The 21,194-nt window shown below is 49.4% G+C and overlaps 1 protein-coding gene across 3 annotated transcripts in view; it reads left to right on the top strand.

Moving 5' to 3' along the window:
• Positions 1–425: 425 nt before the first annotated feature.
• FBLN7 (fibulin 7) overlaps positions 426–21,194 on the top strand; it is a 49,223-nt gene continuing 28,454 nt past the window's right edge. For 2 of the 3 annotated variants that reach the window (XM_055243344.2, XM_055243345.2), the window contains exons 1-2: positions 464–846; positions 20,988–21,147. In XM_055243344.2, the coding sequence (XP_055099319.1) occupies positions 772–846; positions 20,988–21,147 (235 nt within the window). In that variant the 5' untranslated portion in view covers positions 464–771. Of the gene's footprint in view, positions 847–20,987; positions 21,148–21,194 lie in introns of all 3 variants that reach the window. The other variant, XM_055243343.2, reaches the window with a different exon arrangement.

Raw genomic sequence — 21,194 nt, 5'->3', positions numbered from 1 at the left:
AAGGGCTGTAGATCCCCTCACTGTATCACTGTGTATCTACTCACTGTGCTTGCGTGTTCTCACACCCCCATTGCATTATTTAAAGGGACACTAGTTTATTCAGATGGAGAACTCAGTCCACCCCATGTCAAGCTTATGAAGCCCATCTCGTGGTCCCCTTCTAGGAATGTCGGGAGGAGGGTGTCGCGTGGGCTTTGAAGTAGGACAGACCTGGGTTTGGGTTTCTGTTCTGCCACTTGTCCTTAGTGACTGAGCCTCAGTCTACTTGGTTGGGAAATGGGACAGTCAGGAGTGAACCTGCCCAGGGTGGGCTTCCAGTCACCCGCACGTAGGCGGGGCATTGGCCGCCCACCCCTGCCAGGCCCTGAGGATGCCCGCGCTCGCCTCCTAGGAGAGACGCGCGGGTTGGGCGCGCTCCCAGGCGCATTCCTGGCCGGGCAGCCCCTCCTCCTTCGGCCTTAGCCAAGGGGCTGGCGCCTCCCCGCCTCGCCCGGACTGTCTAGTGCGGGCAGCTGCGGACGCTCGTGGCCGCGCTGCTCCAGGGTCCGGTGCACCGCGCACCTGGACCCTAGCAAGGGCCGGGCGGCGCCGATCCCTGCGGTACGCACCGCGCTCGGGGGCCTCCTGCCTCCCTCCCTGCCCCAGCCGCCCCCGGGCCGCGCGGCGCCCCGCACCCTGCAGGGGCGGCTGCCGCATCGCTAGGACAAACTCGGCAGGGGAGGCAAACAAAGTTATTTCCCCCTCCCAAGCAGCAGGATTCCGATTGGCAAGATGGTGCCTAGCTCTCCGCGCGCGCTCTTCCTTCTGCTCCTGATCCTCGCCTGCCCCGAGCAGCGGGCTTCCCAGGTCAGTGTCCCTCCCGCCTCTCTCCCCTGTCCCGCGCGCAGGGGAGGCAGCACCAAGGCTGGGAGACCTGGGCTTGCCACTTTCCACTCGGATGCCTGGGTTGAAAGCTTGGGGCGATGCCTGGGCTGGGGTTCAGTTTTCAGAGAGAGGTGCAGGGTCCCCTATCTGTCATCTCAGATGCATCGCGGGCCGGGCGCCTGGGAGGACCCGGGCTGGGGAGCGAAAGCGTCGGTCCATTGTGGGAGAGGGCTCCGCGTGAGAACCGCCGGTAGGAGGAAGATTTCTCAGGGATTTACGAGACATTGGTCTTTCTTGGGTCTCCATAAGAGCTCCGGGTCACCCAATTAGCTTAGAGAATGTCCCCGCCCTCCAAACTCCGACATTTAAATTTCCAACCGAAATATTAGAACACTCATAGGACTTTCTTAGCAGTTTGTGGCATTTCCAAGGCAGAGGTGGCCCGGGAGGTTTCTGAAGCAGTCCCTTCCTGAGCCGGCGAGGCCCTGGATGTGGGACTACATTTTCTTAAACACATATACAGGCGACTTGCTGTTTAATTTTTCTCTTCTTGCCATTGGCATTTGTTCGAATCTCACCGGATTTATTTGTTTAATACTTGACCAGATTCGCTTTTATATTAACCATTAGCAACTGATTTTTAAAATTAAGGCGAGAACTTGAATTGCCGAGTCCAGAACCCGCATCCAGCAGAGTGGCCCTGGCAAGCCAGGGTGAGGGGCCTGGCCATGGACTGCCGACCCGCTACCCGCACAATACCAACAGCAGTGGGCAGCGGAGAGCCTGCACACGCTTCCGAGTGCCTGGTGCATCTCAAGCTCCCTGCAGGGTATCTTCCAGTCACTTCATTCCCGGAGCAACCCTGTTACCCCCATTTTGCAGATGATGAAACTGAGGCCCAGGGAGGGTGAGATGTATTCAAGGTCACACAACCAGAAATGAGCAGAATAAACCCAGTCTCTCCTGTTGGGCTCCAAGATTTCTTCCTTGCCTGCAGACACTTGTCCATACTCCCTGGCCGGAGACTGACTTCCATGGGCATGCCCATGGCCACCTAGAAGCCCCTGGGGTGCAGGAAGGGATTCCAGGCAGGCAGAATTTGGCTCAGACGAGACGTGGTGATGTTAGTGCAGAAGGTGGTGAGGGGGCACCACAGGGAGATACTCAGTGACCAGGCAGCAGAGGCCCAGTTTGGTCCTAAACATGCTAAACCCACCCAACAGAGCAATAGGGTCTCCTACCAACTTTGCAGGTTACAGAACAAAATAAAACCCCACCTCAGACCTTGAGCCCAATGCCGGAAACATAGGTGGGTACATCCCCAAGCCGGCTCCCCAGCCTAGGCTCCAAGGAGGCAGCGTGGACAGGATGTGTGATGAGACGCTTGAGAACCAGGCCCTGCCATTGTGTGACCTTTGCTGCTCAGGGAATGAGGTAAACACCTGTCTCCCGAGGTTACCTAGAAACCAGGTGAGACCGAAGCACTTGTCACGTGTTTGCAGCTGCTGCAGAGGCAAAGTGAGCTCACTAAGACTCTGTACCTGGAACTTCTGGGTCCAATCCCTGTCCCGCCACATCCAGGCTTTCTCAAGTTTCTTATCCTCTAAACCTTACTGTCTTTAGCTGCAAAACACCTGTCTTGGGTGCTTTGTGAGGGGCAGGGGAACAAAAGAGATTGCCCACAGATGTTCATTTAAAAATTCTAGTGAGACTCTCTTTCACCCACAGTCCTATGTGGCCAGGGGGCTCCCCTTCTCCACCCTCAACCCTGTCTGGGCAAGCTTAAAGGGTGAATTATAAAGGAGGCCCCAGGGCCTGGTGCATGCTGGAACAAGCATTACCTGACTCCTTCCATGTTTTGGGTCTCTGCTCAAATAAGTACTCCTCTGCAGAGGCCTTCCAGACCTCTCCCTACTCTAAACAAATCCTCTCTCTGCCCCTGTATTTTCTGTTTGGGTCCCCTGAAGGGCTCTGGCATAGTACCGATCATCATTTGTAATGATATATTTTGGTAGGTTTCAAGTTTATTGCCTGTATTCCCACTATAGGGTTCCAGGGGCAGGGAACCACCTGGCCTAAAAGTGGTGTGAGCCCCAGGACTCCTGAACCCACCAGTAAGAGTTGTTGGCTGGTGGAGACTCAGCAAGTTTGGAGAATGAACTGTGCCCACAGGATCATATCTTGCCATGGAGGAGATGAGATGGGCCAGGTGGGAGGCACTGAGGACAGGATTCCTTGACCAAGGCCCATTGACATAGCAACTCCAAGGAGCTCTGGATGGAGGCTGCAGTGCTCCTCATGGGGGTGGGCCACAACCCTGTCCGGGGTTCCTGTTTGCTGGCAAATGTGCTTGCTTTGTGTATTAGGAGACAGCTCGAGGGTAATATGATAAGTGTATGTGTGTGTTTGTGTGTGTGTGTCAATAGATGTATGTGTCTCTGTGTGTAGTGGTGTGTACACACCTTTTTGCATTGGTACCTGTGGTTGTGTGTGCATGTGTCTGTGTGAATGAGTGATTGTATGTGTGATGGTAAGTGTATGTGTGTGTGCATTTCTGTGCTGTGTATGTGATTGGGTATGCACATGTCTTTGTGTATTGGTGCCTGTGATTATGTCTCTGTGATTGTGTGTGTGTTACAGGGGAGAGGAGGCTGTGTGCTGCAGGGTCCAGAGCAGTGGTCCTGCGGGGATGGAGTCTCATCTCTCTCCTGCTCTCCTCTGTGGCTATCCACTGTGTCCCTCTGGTCAGCACATCTGTCCCAAGTCACTTTGCAGATTTTTGTCACTGGCTGATGAAGAGCAGGTGGTCTTGGGGAAGGAAGGGAGGCTGAGAAGTATGGGGTGTGCAGAGAGCGGGAGCCCTTTCTGGACACTGTGCCCACCCTGTGGCCTTCCCACTGGAAGAGAAACACCTCGTTGGGGAGACCAGAACAAATATCTAACCATCATCTCGCACTTCACCTTCAGCCCACAATAGCTCTGGGTGGGCAGGGGATGCAGGCTCCCAGCCACCTCCTCGCCTGTGTGGGGAGCTGCTATGGTGTTTAAGCAGGCTTCCCTCCCTGACCCTCTCCCTGTGATCAGATGTCACAGGTCTCCAAATTCCACCATGAGAGGTTCATTGTTTTAGTTTCCTCCTCCCATTTGATACATTGCTTTTTTTTTTTTTTTTTTTTTTTTTGAGACGGAGTCTCGCTCTGTCGCCCAGGCTGGAGTGCAGTGGCGCGATCTCGGCTCACTGCAAGCTCCGCCTCCTGGGTTCACGCCATTCTCCTGCCTCAGCCTCTCCGAGTAGCTGGGACTACAGGCGCCTGCCACCACGCCCGGCTAATTTTTTTTGTATTTTTAGTAGAGACGGGGTTTCACCGTGGTCTCGATCTCCTGACCTCCTGATCCGCCCGCCTCGACCTCCCAAAGTGCTGGGATTACAAGCGTGAGCCACCGCGCCCAGCCTGATACATTGCTTTTTATAATTAAATAAAAATAAATGTTGTTCATGTATAATTTCATGATTTTAACCACGGAACTATATTCTATGTATGGCAACCACCACCACAATCAGGATACAGAACAGTTCCACCGCCCCCAAAACTACATCATGCTGCTCTTTGAAGTCACACCCTCTACCCACCCCAGTCTTGGCAGCCCTTATCTATTCTTCATCGTTACAATTTTGTCTTCTCCATCATGTCATACAATTTTTTATTTTATTTTGTTTTAGAGACAGGGTTTTGCCATGTTGCCTAGGCTGGTCTCGAACTCCTGGGCTCAGGCAATCCTCCCATCTCAGCCTCGTTAAAGTGCTGGGATTATAGGTGTGAGTCACCGCACCCGGCCTCCACAATGTCATATAAATGGAAAAGAGTACATGGCCTTTTGGGTGTAGTTTCTTTCATCTCATTTGCTCTGAGAATGTGTTGGGCAGTGCTTGTGGCTGCAGCATTTACCCCCAGATGACTTTGTCACAAAATATCTCTTTTTTATTATTTTCACATTGCTTAGTATATCAACTTTGGAAACAACAGACATCATTCTATTTATAGCATTCTGTTCTTAGTAGTGGTATTTCCATTTACAAAATATAGTAATTCTTGATCGCTGAAAATGTCAAATCCTAGAAAACATAGCACTCCTACGCGTGATATTAACATCTCTCTGGAACAGTCGTTGGCCGAAGATTCAATTGATGCATCCGATTTTTCCAAAATAGATGATTTTGATGATTCAGACAATTCTGATGTTAGTTCTGCTTAGAAATAACTACAAGAACAGTTTTTATATTTTATTTTCACACTGAAAATCATTCAGATTTGCTTCAGCTTCAAAGAGCATGTTTCTGTAAAATTAAATGAGCACTGGCAGCAAGCTGCACTTTTTTGTTTCTAAATGAGAAAAGGGTTAACTTCGTATAATGCATCTAAGAATCACCCAAGCCACAGGCTCCTTTTTGTTTTTGCTTTTGTTTTCGTTTTCGTTTTCTTTTTTTTCTTTCTTTCTTTTTTTTTTTTTTTTGAGATGGAGTCTTGCTCTGTCACTCAGGCTGGAGTGCAGTGGCGTGATCTTGGCTCACTGCCACCTCCGCCTCCCAGGTTCAAGTGATTTTCCTGCCTTAGCCTCCCAACTAGCTGGGATTACAGGTGCTCGCCACCATGACTGGCTAATTTTTGTATTTTTTACTAGAGATGGGGTTTCACCACGTTGGTGAGGCTGGTCCCAAACTCCTGCCCTCAGGTGATCCACCCACCTCGGCCTCCCAAAGTGCTGGGATTACAGGCATCAGCCACCATGCCCGGCCAGGCTCCTTTTTATTGCTGAGTGGGGCTCCGTGGTGTGGGTGTACTACTGTTTGTTTTTGTTTTGTTTTGTTTTGTTTTTGAGACAGAGTCTTGCTCTGTTGCCAGGCTGGAGTGCAATGGCGCCATCTTGGCTCACTGCAACCTCCGCCTCCCGGGTTCAAGCGATTCTCCTGCCTCAGCCTTCCGAGAGTAGCTGGGATTACAGGCTCCTGCCACCATGCCCAGCTAATTTTTGTATTTTTAGTAGAGACGGGGTTTCGCCGTGTTAGCCAGGATGGTCTCTATCTCTTGACCTTGTGATCCACCCACCTTGGCCTCCCAAAGTGTTGGGATTACAGGCGTGAGCCACCGTGCCTGGCCTCTACTGTTTATTGGTTCACCCACTGAACAACACCCACCTGTGGTGTCATTCCAGTTTTGGGCAATTGTGAATACAGCTGGTATAAGCATTCACATATGCTTTTCATGTGAATGTATTTTCATTTCTTATGGGCAAATACCTGGGAGTGGGATTGCTGGGTCATATGGCAAATGTGTGTTTAACTTTGTAAGAAACTGCCCAACTATATTCTGTATTAGTTTTACCACTTTACATTTATGAAAGACCTCACTACACTGCATCCTTACCAGCACTTAGAGCTCTCAGGTTGATTTGTTTGTCTCCAAGTCATTCTAGTAAGTATGTAGTGGTATCTCATTGTGGTTTTAATTTCCATTTCCCTAATGACTAATGACATTGGGCATCTCTTCATGTGGTTATTTGCCAAATAGTCTATTGGGCAAAACGTCTGTTCAAGCCTTCTGCCCATTTAAAAAATGGATTGTTTGTTTCTTTTTCTTTCTTTTCATTTTTTGAGACGGAGTCTTTCTATGTTGCCCAGGCCAGCCATGGAATCACTGGGCTCAAGCGACCCTCCTGCCTCAGCTTCTGGAGTATTTGGGATTACAGGCAAACCTTGGTTGTTTTTAATAAATTCTGAGCACTCTTTATATATTCTAAATACAAGGCCTTTTTTGGATATGTGAGTTATAAATATTTTCTCTCAGTTTGTAGCTTAACAGTGACTTTTGCAGACCAAAATTTTAAATTTTAATGAAGTTTAGTTTATCAATTTTTTATTTTATGGATTGTGTTTTGGGTGTCAAGTCTAAGCACTCTTGGCCTAACCTCAGGTCATGAAAATTTTCTTCTAAAATTTTTATAGTTTTACATTTTTATTATGATCCATGTTGAGTTACTTTTTAAAAATAAGGCATGAGATTCATGGTGAGGGCCACTTTTTCATATGGATATCCAATTGTTCCAACATCATTTGTTGTTGAAAGACTGCTGATTCGCACATTTGCCGTAGCAACTTTGTCAAAAATCGTTCATCATACATGTATGGAGCAATTTCTGCCAATAACACACTTATCTTGATTACTGTAGCTTTACAGTAAGTCTTAAAATTGAGTGAAGTGAGTCCTCCAAATTTATTATTCCTTTTCAAAATTCCTTTGGCTATTCTAGTTTCTTTGCCTTTCCATTAACATTTCAGAATCAGTTGTCTATGTCTATAAGAAATTCTACTGGGCCGGGCACTGTGGCTCACACCTATAATCCCAGCACTTTGGGAGGGCAAGGTGGGCAGACCACCTGAGGTCAGGAGTCTGAGACCAGCCTGGCAAACATGGTGAAACCCCGTCTCTACTAAAAATACATAATTAACCAGGCGTGATGGCACATGCCTATAATCCCAGCTACTCGGGAGGCTGAGGCAGGAGAATTGCTTGAACCCGGGAGGCAGAGATTGCAGTGAGCCATGAGCTGAGATCGCGCCATGGCACTCTAGCCTGGGCAACAAGAGCAAAACTCTGTCTCAAAAACAACAACAATAAGAAGAAACTACTGGAATTTGTATTGGGATTGCATTAAATCTATAGATCAATTAGAGGAGAATTGGCATCTTAAATGTATTGAGTCTTCCAATCCGTGAACACAAAATGTCTTTCTACTTATTTAGATATTCTTTGATTTCTTTCATCAGTATATATATAGTTTTAGTTTTCAACACAAACATGCTGTGTTAGACTTATATCTAATTATTTCATTTTTGAAGCTATTTTACATAGGTCTTTTAAAAATTCATTTCCAAATGGATATCCCTAGTATGGAGAAATCCAACGGGCTTTTCTGCATTGACCTTGTATCTTGTGACCTTGTGGAACTCAATCATTATTTACAGGGAATTTTAAAAAATACATTTCCTGGGGTTTTTTACATGGACAATCATGTCATCTATGTATTGGAGCAGTTTTATTTCTTCCTTTCTAATGTATGTGTCATTTATTTATGTATTCAGCCTTATTACATGGACTAAAATTTCAAGTACAATTTTTAACAGGAAAGCGAACATTCTTGCCTTGTGCTAGAACTTAGGAAGAAAGGATTCATTTTTTCAACATTAAGTATGGTTCTGGCTGTAGGTTTTTTGTAGGTGTCGTTTGTCTGGCTAAGGTTTCCTTCTTGTCCTAGTTTGATACAATACTTATTATGAATGGATATTGAATTTTTTCACATGCTTTTTTTCTACTTCACTTGATATGGTCCTGTGGTTTTTCTTTAGTCTGTTAATAAGGTGGATTTTCTGTCTTCTGGAAGAGATGGTGCAGAATTGGTGCCAGTTCTTGAAATGTCTGGTAGAATTTACCAGTGAAACCATGTGGGCCTGGAGACTTCTGGAAAGTTTTAACTATGAATTCAATTTCTTAGATACAGAGCTATTTAGGTTAGCAATTTTTCTTCCCTGGGGTGAGTTTTGGTAGTTTGTATCTTTCAAGAAATTGGTCCGTAGCACCTCTCTCTTGAGGCACCTACTTCTAAATACTCTGGGGGCCACTCCGCATTTCTACGCAATTGATCTCCTATAATGACAGATGAGTGCTTTGTTCAATAATCCACTACAGAGCCAAGTAGTCCCCTATGATTAATTTCCTTTCTTGTGTAACTTTTTAATTTTCCTAGAGTTTATTCCCTTTTGCCTCAGTCGGCCGTCTACACAAGCACAATTGTTTCCAGGATCTCCTTCCCAGTCAGTGTTCTGCCAGGGCTGCTTGTCCCTGGAGCCCAGACTCCCCCCGGCCTCTCTGCATTCGGCTCCCGCCTTGCTGCTGCCCTCCCTGGGCTCGTGGCCCTGCGGCTACACAGGGGCTTTGGGAGACAGTCTCTCTGCTGTCCTGAGCTGGAGTCTACATTTTTGAGATCACATGTCTTCCTCTTTCTTTGGCTTACTCCCTTATTTTTTTGAACCCATCCTTAGGAAAATGATTTTTAACTCATTATTGCTGGGCTTGTCAAATCACTTGCCTACAGTAGATATCACACTTTTTCTACACGGAAACTTTTAAGCAGCCAACAGTAGCATCATGATCCCAGGTCGTAGGTGGGGGGTCTGCTGTGGCCAAAAAAAGTGGTGGCTGAATCCTACAGTTGGGAGCAAGGCCAGAGGAGGAAGTGAGAGGAGGAAAGCTGACCCGCGTTCTCTCCGACTCACTGCCCGCCAGCTCTCCTCCCCGCTGACTTCCCAGAGAAAATCAAGACCTCGCGCTGGAGGAGGACTTGAGACTTATTTCTTGGTCTGAGAAAAAAAAAAAAAAATGAGCTGAAGGGTTGAAAAACGAAAACAAAAGCTTGCTCCTTTCTGGCCTAGCGTAGCCTGGGAAGTCAGCCCATCAGTGTCAATTTAGCTGCCGATTCGGATCGATTGCCTGGGACTGCCTAGAGTCCAGGTTGAGATGGCTCCTCAGTCACTCTAGAGCTTGGCATGAAAGGACACCATGATTGACAGGGCTATCTGCCCTCATCCTAGCACCAGGAGTGTTCACTAACCCTGAAGTAGAGATTTTAATACTAATACATGAAGATGAGCTGAAACAGCAGGGGCTGGTGAATCATTCAGATCTATTGATCTGAGATAAATACCGCTATCTAAAATGAGGTATTTGATAAAACAGATATTTGGTGCCTACAATGGCCCAGGCACTGGGAACAAAACAGACAGTGATCTTGCTTTGATTTTAAGAGAGAAGCTCTGGATCTAAAGTTGGCAGGCCAGGGTAGCAATTTGAGCCAAGCTCAGCTGGTCTGCTGTGCTAGTCAGGGCCAGACTCAGCTCATCTGGACTGGCCTTGCTCGTTTGTCTGTAGTCAGCTGCTGAGCTAGCTGGGGCTGGTTGGTCTAGGGCAGCTCATCTGGTGCATGCAGGCTCTGCTCCATGAGGCCTCTCATCCTCCAGGAGGCTAGCTGGGGCTTTTCTCATGGTGGTTGTGGTGGTGGTGATGGTGGTTGTAGAGCACCAAGACTGAGCAGAAGCTCACAGACTTCTTGAGACCCAGCCTTAGAACTGGAGCATGACTTCCACTGCATCCTGTTGGCCAAAGCAAGCCACAAGTCCAGCCCAGATATGAAAGGTGGGAAAACAGACTTCCTTTTTGATGAAAAGAGAGCAGAGTCTCCTTGCATATGATACGGTGTTGGCACAGGGAGGAAGACCTGGGGTGATTTTTGCAAATCCTCCATCATAGTGACCAAGAGACTTACTCCCACAGGCACCTGTGTTTAGACAAATGGGTGGAATCAGGGCAGGGTGGTGATGAGGAGGTCCTCCTGGCATCTTCTGCTTTCTCTAGCAGCCTCCACTTCTCCCTGGCACATTCAAGAATGAGATCTACGTCCTGTCAAGGGCAGCCCCGATTGCAGAGGAGAATGGAAGTCTCCTTGCTCCCTTGTGGTCATTTATGGCCCTGGGGGCATTGGGCAGTGAGTGTAAAGGGTCCGGTCCACACCATGGCCCACTGGGAAAGGAGACATGGCCAGCCAGTTCAGTGGTTTCTTGGGCTAGCCTGGAGTCTTTCAATCAGGAACGGATGTCCTCCCAGGTCTGCTCACCCTGGGGAATCCTATTTGGCACTAGACTTGATTCCAGGCAGATCAAGCCAGATGCCTTTGAAGCTGCTCCCCTTCCCTTTGGGTACCAGCCCTCCCTCCATATGCTAGCTCAGACCTGCCTCTCAGCCAGCTGTGCCAGGATCAGGGTCCATTGTTTGGGCACAGCTGTTGACAAAGGCCTATCTGTGCTGGCCGCTCTCCCCTGAGCCACAGGGGCAAGGGTTTGTGCAGCCCTGGGGCTCCAGGGAAGACTCCCAGGGTGGGTTGAACTTTCTTTTTCCTTTCAAACTCCCTGCCAGGACTTTCCATGCTCTTCAGTAACTGCCTGAAACCTAAAATAAGGACATGACACACATTTTTGTTAAAGAAAAAATAAGCACCCATAGTTTGACTGGACCCAAACCCATCCATTTGCACAAGTCTCAAGTACAATTTGTAACTCAAGTAAGTAAAATGTGTATCTCAAGGAAGTAATCATCTCCTCTCCTGTATATAGGAAAACATGTTCCTCTCTGGGCACCAGAATCTCTCAAAGGAGGCAGCCTCGATGGGAAGTGAGACCCAAGGAACTCAGCGTGGGGCTGGGTGCCTAAGTACTAAGATTGAGACATGACAGTTGTTCATAGCAAAGACCAGAGGCATGGGGGATATTGGTGATGACTGGGAGGGAACTGGAAAGTCCCCGAGCCACGCTTGGCCCCGCTCTTGCCATCTGGTTGGCCACTATCTGAGACATTTCCCCCTCTGCTGGAGATCAGTTCCCTCTGGACCTTAGACGGAAGGGGAGGGGGCTATGAGCTCTGGAGCAGCCCTTCCCCATGCTCACCCCATCTCTGGAGGGGCTAGGGTCAGAGAGCAAGACCAGCAACTGGTTGCATTGTCCAGAAAGCCTCAACTGCCCTTGGGGAGCTGAGAGCATCGGATGAATCCCGGGCTGATTTGAACAAAGACAGAGGACCACTGAGCTCCAAGACAGGGGTCTCTGCAGTACCAGAAGGAAAAAAAAATGCATCCAGAGAAGCATCCGACTGTAGTGTAAAAACACACAAACATCTTAGTATCACCTGAATGGGTCAGTATCACCTCAGTCTTCCTGCAATTTAGGCCTTTTCTCTGATTGCATGACAAAAAGAATCTAACTAGTAAGATAATGTGCTCATCCCACAACTATGTCCTGAGAGGCTAGCACAGGAAAGATGCTGTTCTGGGAGGCAGCAGGGCCTGAGGCAGCATAGCAGGTGGTGAAGACTCCCAGGCCTGGCTTGGTCTTGGCTCGGATCCTTCCTGGTTGACTGATCTGGGGCAAGTTCCTGCCCCTTGTAAATCAATTTCTTCCTCTGAACAGTGGAGATAATAGACATTCCCATCTCATGGGGTCATAGTTGAAGAAAATGAATAATATTCAAAGACCAGGTCCATAACAAATGTTAAATACGTGACAGGAGAGAGAAAGATGCAGCTGACACAGTCCCCACTGCCACTTAGCTCACCATGCAGGAAGAGAAAAACCAGACAAATTAGAAAAGTATCAGAGGGCCAACGATTGCCTAAGCAGGGTGCTGCATTGGAGGGTGGCCACGAGCTACTCCAGGTTAAACAAGCAGGTAGGGAGCTCTCTAAGGAGGGGACTTCTAAGTCGAAGTAGAAAGACAACTCTAGAGGACTCAACTCTAGAGGACCTGGGGGCAGATTCCCTGGGCAGAGGACCCAGCCAGTGCAAAGGCCCCGAGGTGGATATAGCTTGGGGAGGTTCGCGGTGAGAGGGACTGGATTCCGCTGGATTCCGTGGGCAAACGGGAAGGGAAGGATCAAATGATGGTGGTGTGCCTGAGCACATTGTCAGGGTCCTGGGTCTTGGAGTCTTTATTCTTGGAGTAACTAACATGGATGGTGACGATGGCTAAATAAAAAGTGGGGTGTGTTTTCCGATTTTCCTACTCTCTCTAGGGGAAAATCCCAAGTGTTTCTGAGTGGGTCGGCAGTGGTGCAACAGAAATTATCCTCTCCTGTACCACGGCAGTCCTGTCGCATCTTCCCTCCCTGCATCCTCACTTGCTTTCGTAAAATCTGTATTTCCCAAAAACAGAGGTCAGAGGCTGGGCTGCATCACGCCCCTGCCTATACCCCACAACAAGTCTCCTTGCCCCTGAGAATAAAGGGAAACTCCTCACCATGGAGCTGACAGAATATATTAGTTTTTCATTGCTGCCTTCTTTGATTCCTTTTTATCTACTAAACTTTCTCTCCCTTCTATATTCATATTGTGTTAAATCCCAAAAGCAAATAGACAAAATGTGCTGCCATTTTTGCTGGTAGGAGGCTCTCAGGTTGTGAGATGTGAGGAGAAGGCTCACATACCAGGCTTGTGTACCTAGGAGGGGATTGCAGCTGCTGGACGCCATGTGTGTGGACCCCAAGCTCCTCACTTGGCTTGGGCACTGGAGGCCTCAGAGACTTGCTGAAGATAATACCGAGGCTGTGAAAGGCACAACCCAGTCCACAGATGCAAGTGGCATCTGGACAAAGGTTATCTGGGCACAAGCAGGTGAAATGGGGAAAGTGAGTTTGGGTGGTAAGAGGAGCAAGAGATTGTCTTCGGCTCATACTGACACCATTCCTTCACTCCTCATTCACTTGTTCACTCATTTGTTCATTCAAATGAGCATCTAGTGTACACTCAGATCCTATTCTCAGCGTCAAGGATTCCAAGTTGTCTAAAATTTGTTTTCTGTCCTCAAGAATGCCAAGCAGCCAGGGGAGAGGTGGCTGGGAGGGTGACCAAAGGTGGACACCGAGGCTTTCAAGGGGGTGCTCTGAAGTGAGAGGATGAATGAGGCAGGACTCACGAAGGTTCTCTGTGCACCTCTCTCTAAGGTGAGTCCAGCCATCTTGTCACACCAGGGGCTGGAGAAGGCACACTGGGTTTTAAATCCTGGATAGGCCACCGTGGCTCAGAGACTTACGAGGCTTCTGCCCCTGTCAAGTAGGTGTTGTAATGGTGCCATGTCCTGGGTTGTCACAGGTTCCTGTGTGAAGTGTGGCCGCAGTGCTGGCTCTTGGCACCCGCTGTTGTTGTTACTGCTCCTGTGGCTGTTTTAAAAACCAGACTGGAATGGGGCATGCAGTGTAAATGTAGAATTACAGACAGCCAGCAGGGTTCAAACTCAAAGTACCCTGAGCATCCTGGGGTGCAGAGCCCCAAAGGGAGGCTCCAGCTGGAGGGCTGGGGTGGTTAATTTTATGTGTCAATTTAGTTAAGATGTGGCTTCCAGATATTTGCTCAAACACCAGTCCAGATGTTGCTGGGAAGCGATTGTTTAGATACAACTAGCATTTAAATCAGCAGCCTTTGAGAAAAGCAGATTCGCCTCCTAATGTGGGTGGCCCTCATGCAAAAGACTGAGGCCCCCTGAGGAGGGAGTTGGGCCTCCACACTCCCTTCTGCCTTTGACCTTGAGCTGCAGCATCACCTGCAACTGGCCCTGGGTCTCCAGCCTGCTCCTGCCCTGTGGAGGTTGGACTTGCCAGCCCCCAAAACTGCGTGACAGTTCCTTAAAATTCCTTAAAATTGGACTTGCCAGCCCCCACAACTGCGTGACAATCTCTTGAAATCTCTCTTTCTCTCTCCATATATTAATAAGTATGTTATATATTACAATATTACATATGTATATGTATGCATGTGTGTGTGTGTATATATAATATATATCTCTTTCTTATTGCTTCTGTTTCTGTAGAGAGTTCTGACTAATCCAAAGGTCTCGGGCAACTCCCCAAGTGAAATTCTCTCACTTCCCCCAGAAGCGCCCACTTTCTTTCCTCATATATGTGGGTGCTAACCAGAGGTCTCTGGCATGAAGAGTAGTCGAGGATTTATAACCCGCCTCTGGCTCGGTTGAAAAATAAAAATAAGTTCTGGAGAAAGCACATTCACGAATTCGACATGACTCAGACGCTGAAGGCGCCGAGCCTTGGCCAGCAGGCACACATTTGGCAAGTTGCTCGGTCCTTTCAGAGACCTAAGGCATCAAAACATCTGTGTTCCCATTAACAAAATGCTGACATGATGCATAGCTGTGGCTTGGGAGAAACCAGCATGGGAGACGGCCCCTCCAAGTCTAGGGGTCATCCGTGGCCATCGGAGGTCTTGGAGCTCTATTGTCACCAAAGTGGCTCTGAAAAGGTGTCGCTGTACCAAGACTGTCACTCTGAGGAAGACCATCGAGCCAGGTTACAGGAGAACAGAAGCCCCAGGGACCAGTCCCTGTGCTCCTGTACACACCCCTGAAGCTTCTCCGTGCCCTCTGGTGCCTTCAGAGCAGGTTCCGGGTGAGCCCAAACAGCATGGGGGCCTGGATGGGATAGGAGGGGTCAGGCCTGCTGGCAGGGGACCGGGTGAGCCAGGGGACACACACCCATCTTTGGCTGTGTCCACCCTTGGACCAGGAGGGGGGGTCTGGGGGTATGAAATATCTCTGGAGGCCCAGCCATCCTGCAAGTGGTAGTTGGTTCTCAGAGGAAGGGGCCTCGTGATCTCTGAGGACGCTTCCATGGACCCACCAGAGTAAACACTGTGAGAGAAGGTGCTGGAGGGGAGATGGACAAGAATTCCCGGAGAAGGGCAGGGGTGGATGGAGCGTTCCGTGGGCCTTATTGCTTCCAAGAGCCTTAAAACCAGCTCCTCCCCTCGCCTGGCTCTCAGCACTGGTCTGCGTCTTCCAGAACCATCCATGCCGCCTCTACCCCAGGCTGGAAAAACCTGGATGGGGTGACATCTGTTGTTCCTTCTCTAACTGGTTCTCTGCAAACATTGCCATTGGTGTCAAGTTAGATGAAGTACTCACCCCTTTAAAGAGTTTCATAACAGAAACGGTAAACCTTGATATTTTTCTACTCAAAGATGGAAGGTTTCACTGAACGTCTCCTCTTGGTTCCATTTCAAAGAAGTTATTAATTCAAAGAAATGGAAACTATTTGTCATTGTTTATTGTCAATGACATAAGCTGGGCCATGACTGGTTTTGAAGGGATGAAAATGTATACCATTTGAGGGGATCTCTCCAAGAAAAAGATTTAAAACGGGGGCCCCTCAAGAGCCCTGGAAGAGGCCTGGGAAAGTGAGGGCCCAGACATGGCAGCTTCCTCAGCTTGGAGGGGACGACCTCTGGAACACTCTCCGTCCTTCCTGGGGTGCGGGGGCCTCCCCTTGCCGCCCTGTCTGGATCTGACCTTCACCCAATCCCACCTTGGAGAGTGGGAGGTCAGCTCTGGAGGGCTGTGCAGAGCCTGGGGTTGCTTTTCACAGTTAGGACCTGGAACCCTGAGATGGGAAAGCCTCGCCCAAAAGCCAGCCCTTCACTGAACAGCAGGTGGACAGCCCCTGCGGGTCCGGCCGGCTTCCTGTCCGTCCCACAGCCCCTCACAGCGCCCTTGGCTTAACCTCGGCAAGGGCCACGTGTGCATGGAAGGAAATGGTCTGCTTCCATGCATGGCTAAGAGCAGGGGAGGGTGGTGGGTTTGGGAGGGGAATGGCAGACAACTGTGGCTGTGGGCAAGGAGCCCCCTGCCCAGACTGAAAAGAGAGCATTGAGGAATGAGAATTGAGACGCAGAGACAGACGGGTTGCTCTGCTCATTAATGTGAAAATGATGCCACAGCCAGTGTTGAGGGGAAAGAGCTGACATGGAACCTGCATCCTGTGGGGCTGCATGATGACGTCTGTGCAAGGAAGCACCTGTGTCTAACCCAAGACTTGAAACCCAACGAAAAGTTAACAGCGGTTGTCTCTGGTTGTGGGACTTGTTCTTTGTTTGAATGCATTTTTCTGTATTTTGTATTGTTTTGCAGAGATTATGCTTTCTTTTTATGATCAAGCAAAATGATAAAGCTTTCTCAGCTTGGAGAAAGGGGGCACTGGGGTCCCAGGCCCCTCACATGACCTCATTTGTCCCCATAATGTGGGTCTCATGGGTGCTTGTCTTGGTATGCAAGGATTCCAGCTTCATCATCTAGCTTTACAAAGGAGCTCGGTGATGCCTGTGCCTGTGCCAATTCAGGTGACAGATGAGCATGGCATCCAGGACCTGCCCTGTTAGGGGCAGCTGCAGCTCAGACCCTCAAACCTCATGTCAAAGGCACGGATACTTTCTGCTTCTCAGGCTCCCTGGCCCCAACCCCGGCATGCTGGCTTGCCGAGAGCAGCAAGGTGCTTCCTTGTACCACACTCTGTTTCATTAGCCTCACTCCAGAGAGGTTGGAGGCTGGGATGGGCCAGAGCCTCCTCACCTTCCCTCGGCAAGTCAGCCTGCAGCCTTTCTGTCTCCCTCCCCGCCTGGGATGGAGATGCAGCCTTGGTTTGCTTGGTCTTGAAGATGTTTAAGGTTTTTCGGTGGTACTGGCAAGCTGGGCCATCTCACTTTCAATGAGCACCGGAGAGAAAGCAGCTGGCGCCTGTTGCCCATGGAGCAGGAAGTGTCACTAGAAGCAGAAGGCAGTTGTGCCCAGAGCCAGCAGCACTGGGGTTAGAAATGCTTGGCTGCCCAGCGGCCAAGTAGAAAACAAGACCCTGTCCCTGCACACACACTCCCCTGCTTCCTTTACTTCCTGGAGCCCCAGGCCATCACCCCAGGTTCCTGGCAGTATGCTTGCCCTTCCCAGCACAGCCTTTGGCACAGATTTCTCCCGGCTTCAAAACTGAGCCCTCCATGTACCTGGGGCAGCTGCGGCTCCGCGAACCCACTTTCAGCTGTCAGGGCCTGGCCAGCTCGTAGCGCAGGAGGCAGCTGCTTGCCTGGCTAGATGTGGGCAAGGACGTCTCCTCCACCTTCCCTTCACGCTGCCTGCCCCCACTGCCCGGGCACCCAACCTGAACTTTGCACGGGAGTGAGAAATCTACTGTGGGGCATTTGGGCTCAGTCCTATCAATCCCTAGTGCAAATTCATCAATAAGATCATTCACCACACAGAAGCCTGTGAGAACAGAGGAGGCAGTCCATTGGGGTGGCCTGCGGGGCTGGGTGGGAGTCAGAGTTCCCGGCCTGGTTCTACTCCTCCTAAGCCCCATGATTTGGGGCAAGGTGTTTGACTTTCAGCCTCCATATCTTTCTCTATGAAATGGAGACAAGCCCCATTTCTCCACAGGGTTGCTGCCAGCCAGTAGCTGAACTATTCTTTGTTACAGCAAAGAAGCTCTTTGTAGACTGAAGTACACAAATGTAATTGACATATAAGCCATGAAGTCATCTATAAAAGCAGAGCCCCCCCTTTTTAAGGAAGGGGACGTGGGTGTGGGAAATCAGGTTTGGGTGGGAGGGCTGCACGGTGCTGGGCAGGTAGCGGGTTGCAGGAGGTCGCTCCCGAGTGCCCCAGGACCTGCGTGGGAGGGACCACAATGGGGGAGGAGGAAGGAAGACAAACCAAACTTCTCTTCCGAGCAATTGCGTTTGGGGCTGTGCCTCGTCAGGCCCTGGGTATGGTGGAGGCCCAGGAGCCCCCGGGATTAACGAGTTCCAGGGGCAACTGGGGATTCAACTGTGTCAAAAGCATCCATTCAGTCTGGCCAGTGAGTCATCTGTTTGGTGAAATCTCCACGGTGCAGAGGCCTGGCAGCCTCCCTGGGAGAGCGGCAGTGGCTCTGTTCCCACCACGGTGGTGGTGGTGGTTGTGGTTGTGGTGCTTCGCTGGTGAGGCTAGAAGCCACCCTGGCTGTGGGGGCCACACGCCTCCCTGCCACTTTACTGCCCCACTCTCTTTTAGACAGTTTTTTAGAATTATAAAACCAATACTCAGTAGAAAAAAAATTAAGTAGAAAAAATAAAATTAAGGCTGGGTGCGGTGGCTCACACCTGTAATCCCAGAACTTTGGGAGGCCGAGGCAGGCAGATCACCTGAAGTCAGGAGTTCGAGACCAGCCTGGGCAACATGGTGAAGCCCCATCTCTACTAAAAATACAAAAATTAGCGGGGCATGGCAGCGGGCACCGGTAATCCCAGCCACTAGGGAGGCTGAGGCATGAGAATCACTTGAACCCGGGAGGTGGAGGTTGCAGTGAGTTGAGATTGTGGCACTGCACTCCAGCCTGGGTGATAGAGTGAGACTCCATCTCAAAAAAAAAAAAAAAATTAAATTAAAACATAATCCATAAGCCTATCCCTAAAGATAACCATCATCATTGTCTTGATGTGTCTGTCTCCTGTCTCCTGTGCAGGCAGCAGAGTCCAGGCTGTGCTGTTGTAACACACAGCCCCCAGTGAATGTGAATGGCCTTAGTAGAGACCTCCTTGCTCCCCAAGGCTGAGGTCCCATCCCTCCCCACTTGATTCACCCCTCCTTTACTATTTTTCATGTCCTGGCTCTTTTTCTTAATTAGGCAATTAATTTTTTTTTGAGGCAGGGTCTCACTCTGTCACCAAAGCTGAGTACAGTGGTGCAATCATGACTCACTGCAGCCTCAACCTCCCAGGCTCAAGTGATCTTCCCGCCTACAGGCACACACCACCATGCCCAACTAATTTCTTATTTTTTGTAGAGACAGGGTCTCAGTCTGTTGCCCAGGGTGGTCTTGAACTCCTGGATGCAAGTGATCCCAAAGTGCTGGGATTACAGGCATGAGCCACCGCACCCAGCCTGTCCTGGTTCTTAAAGGCAGTTGAGATTGGAAATATTTAGTTTGGTTTTGTTGTTGTTGTTATTGTTGAGATAGGGTTTCAATATTATCCAGGCTGGAGTGCAGTGATGTGACTGCAGCTCACTGCAACCTCCCTCCCAGTCTCAGGCAATCCTCCCACCTCAGCCTTCCAAGTAGCTGGCACTACAGGCATACACCACTGGGCTCGGCTAATTTTTTTGTTTTAATTATTTTATTTTATTTTATTTTATTTTATTTATTATTTTGAGACAGAGTCTTGCTGTGTTGCCCAGGCTGGAGTGCAGTGGTGCAATCTCGGCTCACTGCAACCTCTGCCCCCAGGTTCAAGCGATTCTCCTGCCTCAGCCTCCCGAGTAGCTGGGATTACAGGCACCCGCCACCATGCCCGGCTAATTTTTAACATATTTTTAGTTGAGACTGGGTTTCACCATGTTGGCCAGGCTGGTTTCGAACTTCTGACCTCACATGATCCGCTCAGCTCAGCCTCCCAAAGTGCTAGAATTACAGGCGTGAACCACTGCACCCAGCTGAATTTTTTATTTTTTTTATTTTTATTTTTTTTTTGAGATGGAGTCTTGCTCTGTTGCCCAGGCTGGAGTGCAGTGGCGCCATCTCGACTCACTGCAAGCTCCACCTCCCAGGTTCACGCCATTCTCCTGCCTCAGCCTCTCCGAGTATCTGGACTACAGGCGCCCGCCACCACGCCAGGCTAATTTTTTTGTATTTTTAGTAGAGACGGGGTTTCACCGTGGTCTCGATCTCCTGACCTCGTGATCCGCCTGCCTCAGCCTCCCAAAGTGCTGGGATTATAAGCGTGAGCCACCGCGCCCGGCCTGAATTTTTTATTTTTTTTGTAAAGATGAGGTCTCACTATATTGCACAGGCTGGTCTCGAACTTCTGGCCTCAAGCAATCCATCCACCTTGACCACCCAAAGTGCTGGGATTACAGGCAGGAGTCACCGTACCTGGCCGGGAAACCTTGAGAATTTTAGCATTAAGTAGAATGCTGGCACCTGGGGAGAGTGGCCATCTGCCATCTAGAAGACATCACTGGAAACTAACACTGCCGATGCCTTGATCTTGGACTTCTAGCCCCAGAACTGTGAGGAAATAAGTTTCTGTTCTTTAAACAAGCAAACAAAAAGTATGATGCTGGATGCTGCTTTAAGTTAGGTAGCCTTTATCATAAGCATGATCCTCCATTTTCTGCCTTTCTATGGCTTAAAAAAATTATCAGAACTGAACACTGACTTTTATTGAATGCCTCGTTAACTCTAGTGAGTTTTTTTTTCTTATTTTCCCTGTTCTATGTCTTTAAAGAATAGGAACCATTGGGCATTTCTGTTTTGCCTGTTTTACATGTATTATTGGCCCTTTGCTTTTAAAAATGTCTAAGAGTGACAGAAAGAAAATGCCAAGGCCCAGGGGTTTCAGAGCATTAACTTAGAGTGAAGAATTAGAGAGAGTCTCTCAGAGTGGCAGCATAGTGATTATAAGGCTCTTTGGGTTCAAATAACTGTTCACCCACCCGGTCATTTAGAGTCATCCGTCCTGCCTGCATTTTGTTTTTCTTAAGGAGTGAACTGGGGCTACCATACGAGTGCTGTCCAGCAGCAGGTCACTTTCACCTTGCGTTTAGTGAGCCTCAAACGCAGTTTGGACCCCGTGGCTTCGGTGATTTCGGAAGCTCAGACGAGCATGTGAGGCTGAGTCAGTCTCAATGGGTGGTGGTGGCGATGTCTTCTCTCCGCAGAACTGTCTCAGCAAACAGCAGCTCCTCTCGGCCATCCGCCAGCTGCAGCAGCTGCTGAAGGGCCAGGAGACACGCTTCGCCGAGGGCATCCGCCACATGAAGAGCCGGCTGGCCGCGCTGCAGAATTCTGTGAGCAGGGTGGCCCCAGATGCCCCTCCAGGTGGGTCCCCACGTCGGCACTGCTGGGGTGGCAGTGCAGCACTCAAG

Source organism: Symphalangus syndactylus, chromosome 14 (genome assembly GCF_028878055.3).
Source record: "Symphalangus syndactylus isolate Jambi chromosome 14, NHGRI_mSymSyn1-v2.1_pri, whole genome shotgun sequence".
Classification (NCBI taxonomy): Eukaryota; Metazoa; Chordata; class Mammalia; order Primates; family Hylobatidae; genus Symphalangus; species Symphalangus syndactylus.
This window is presented reverse-complemented; position numbering and strand designations above follow the sequence as displayed.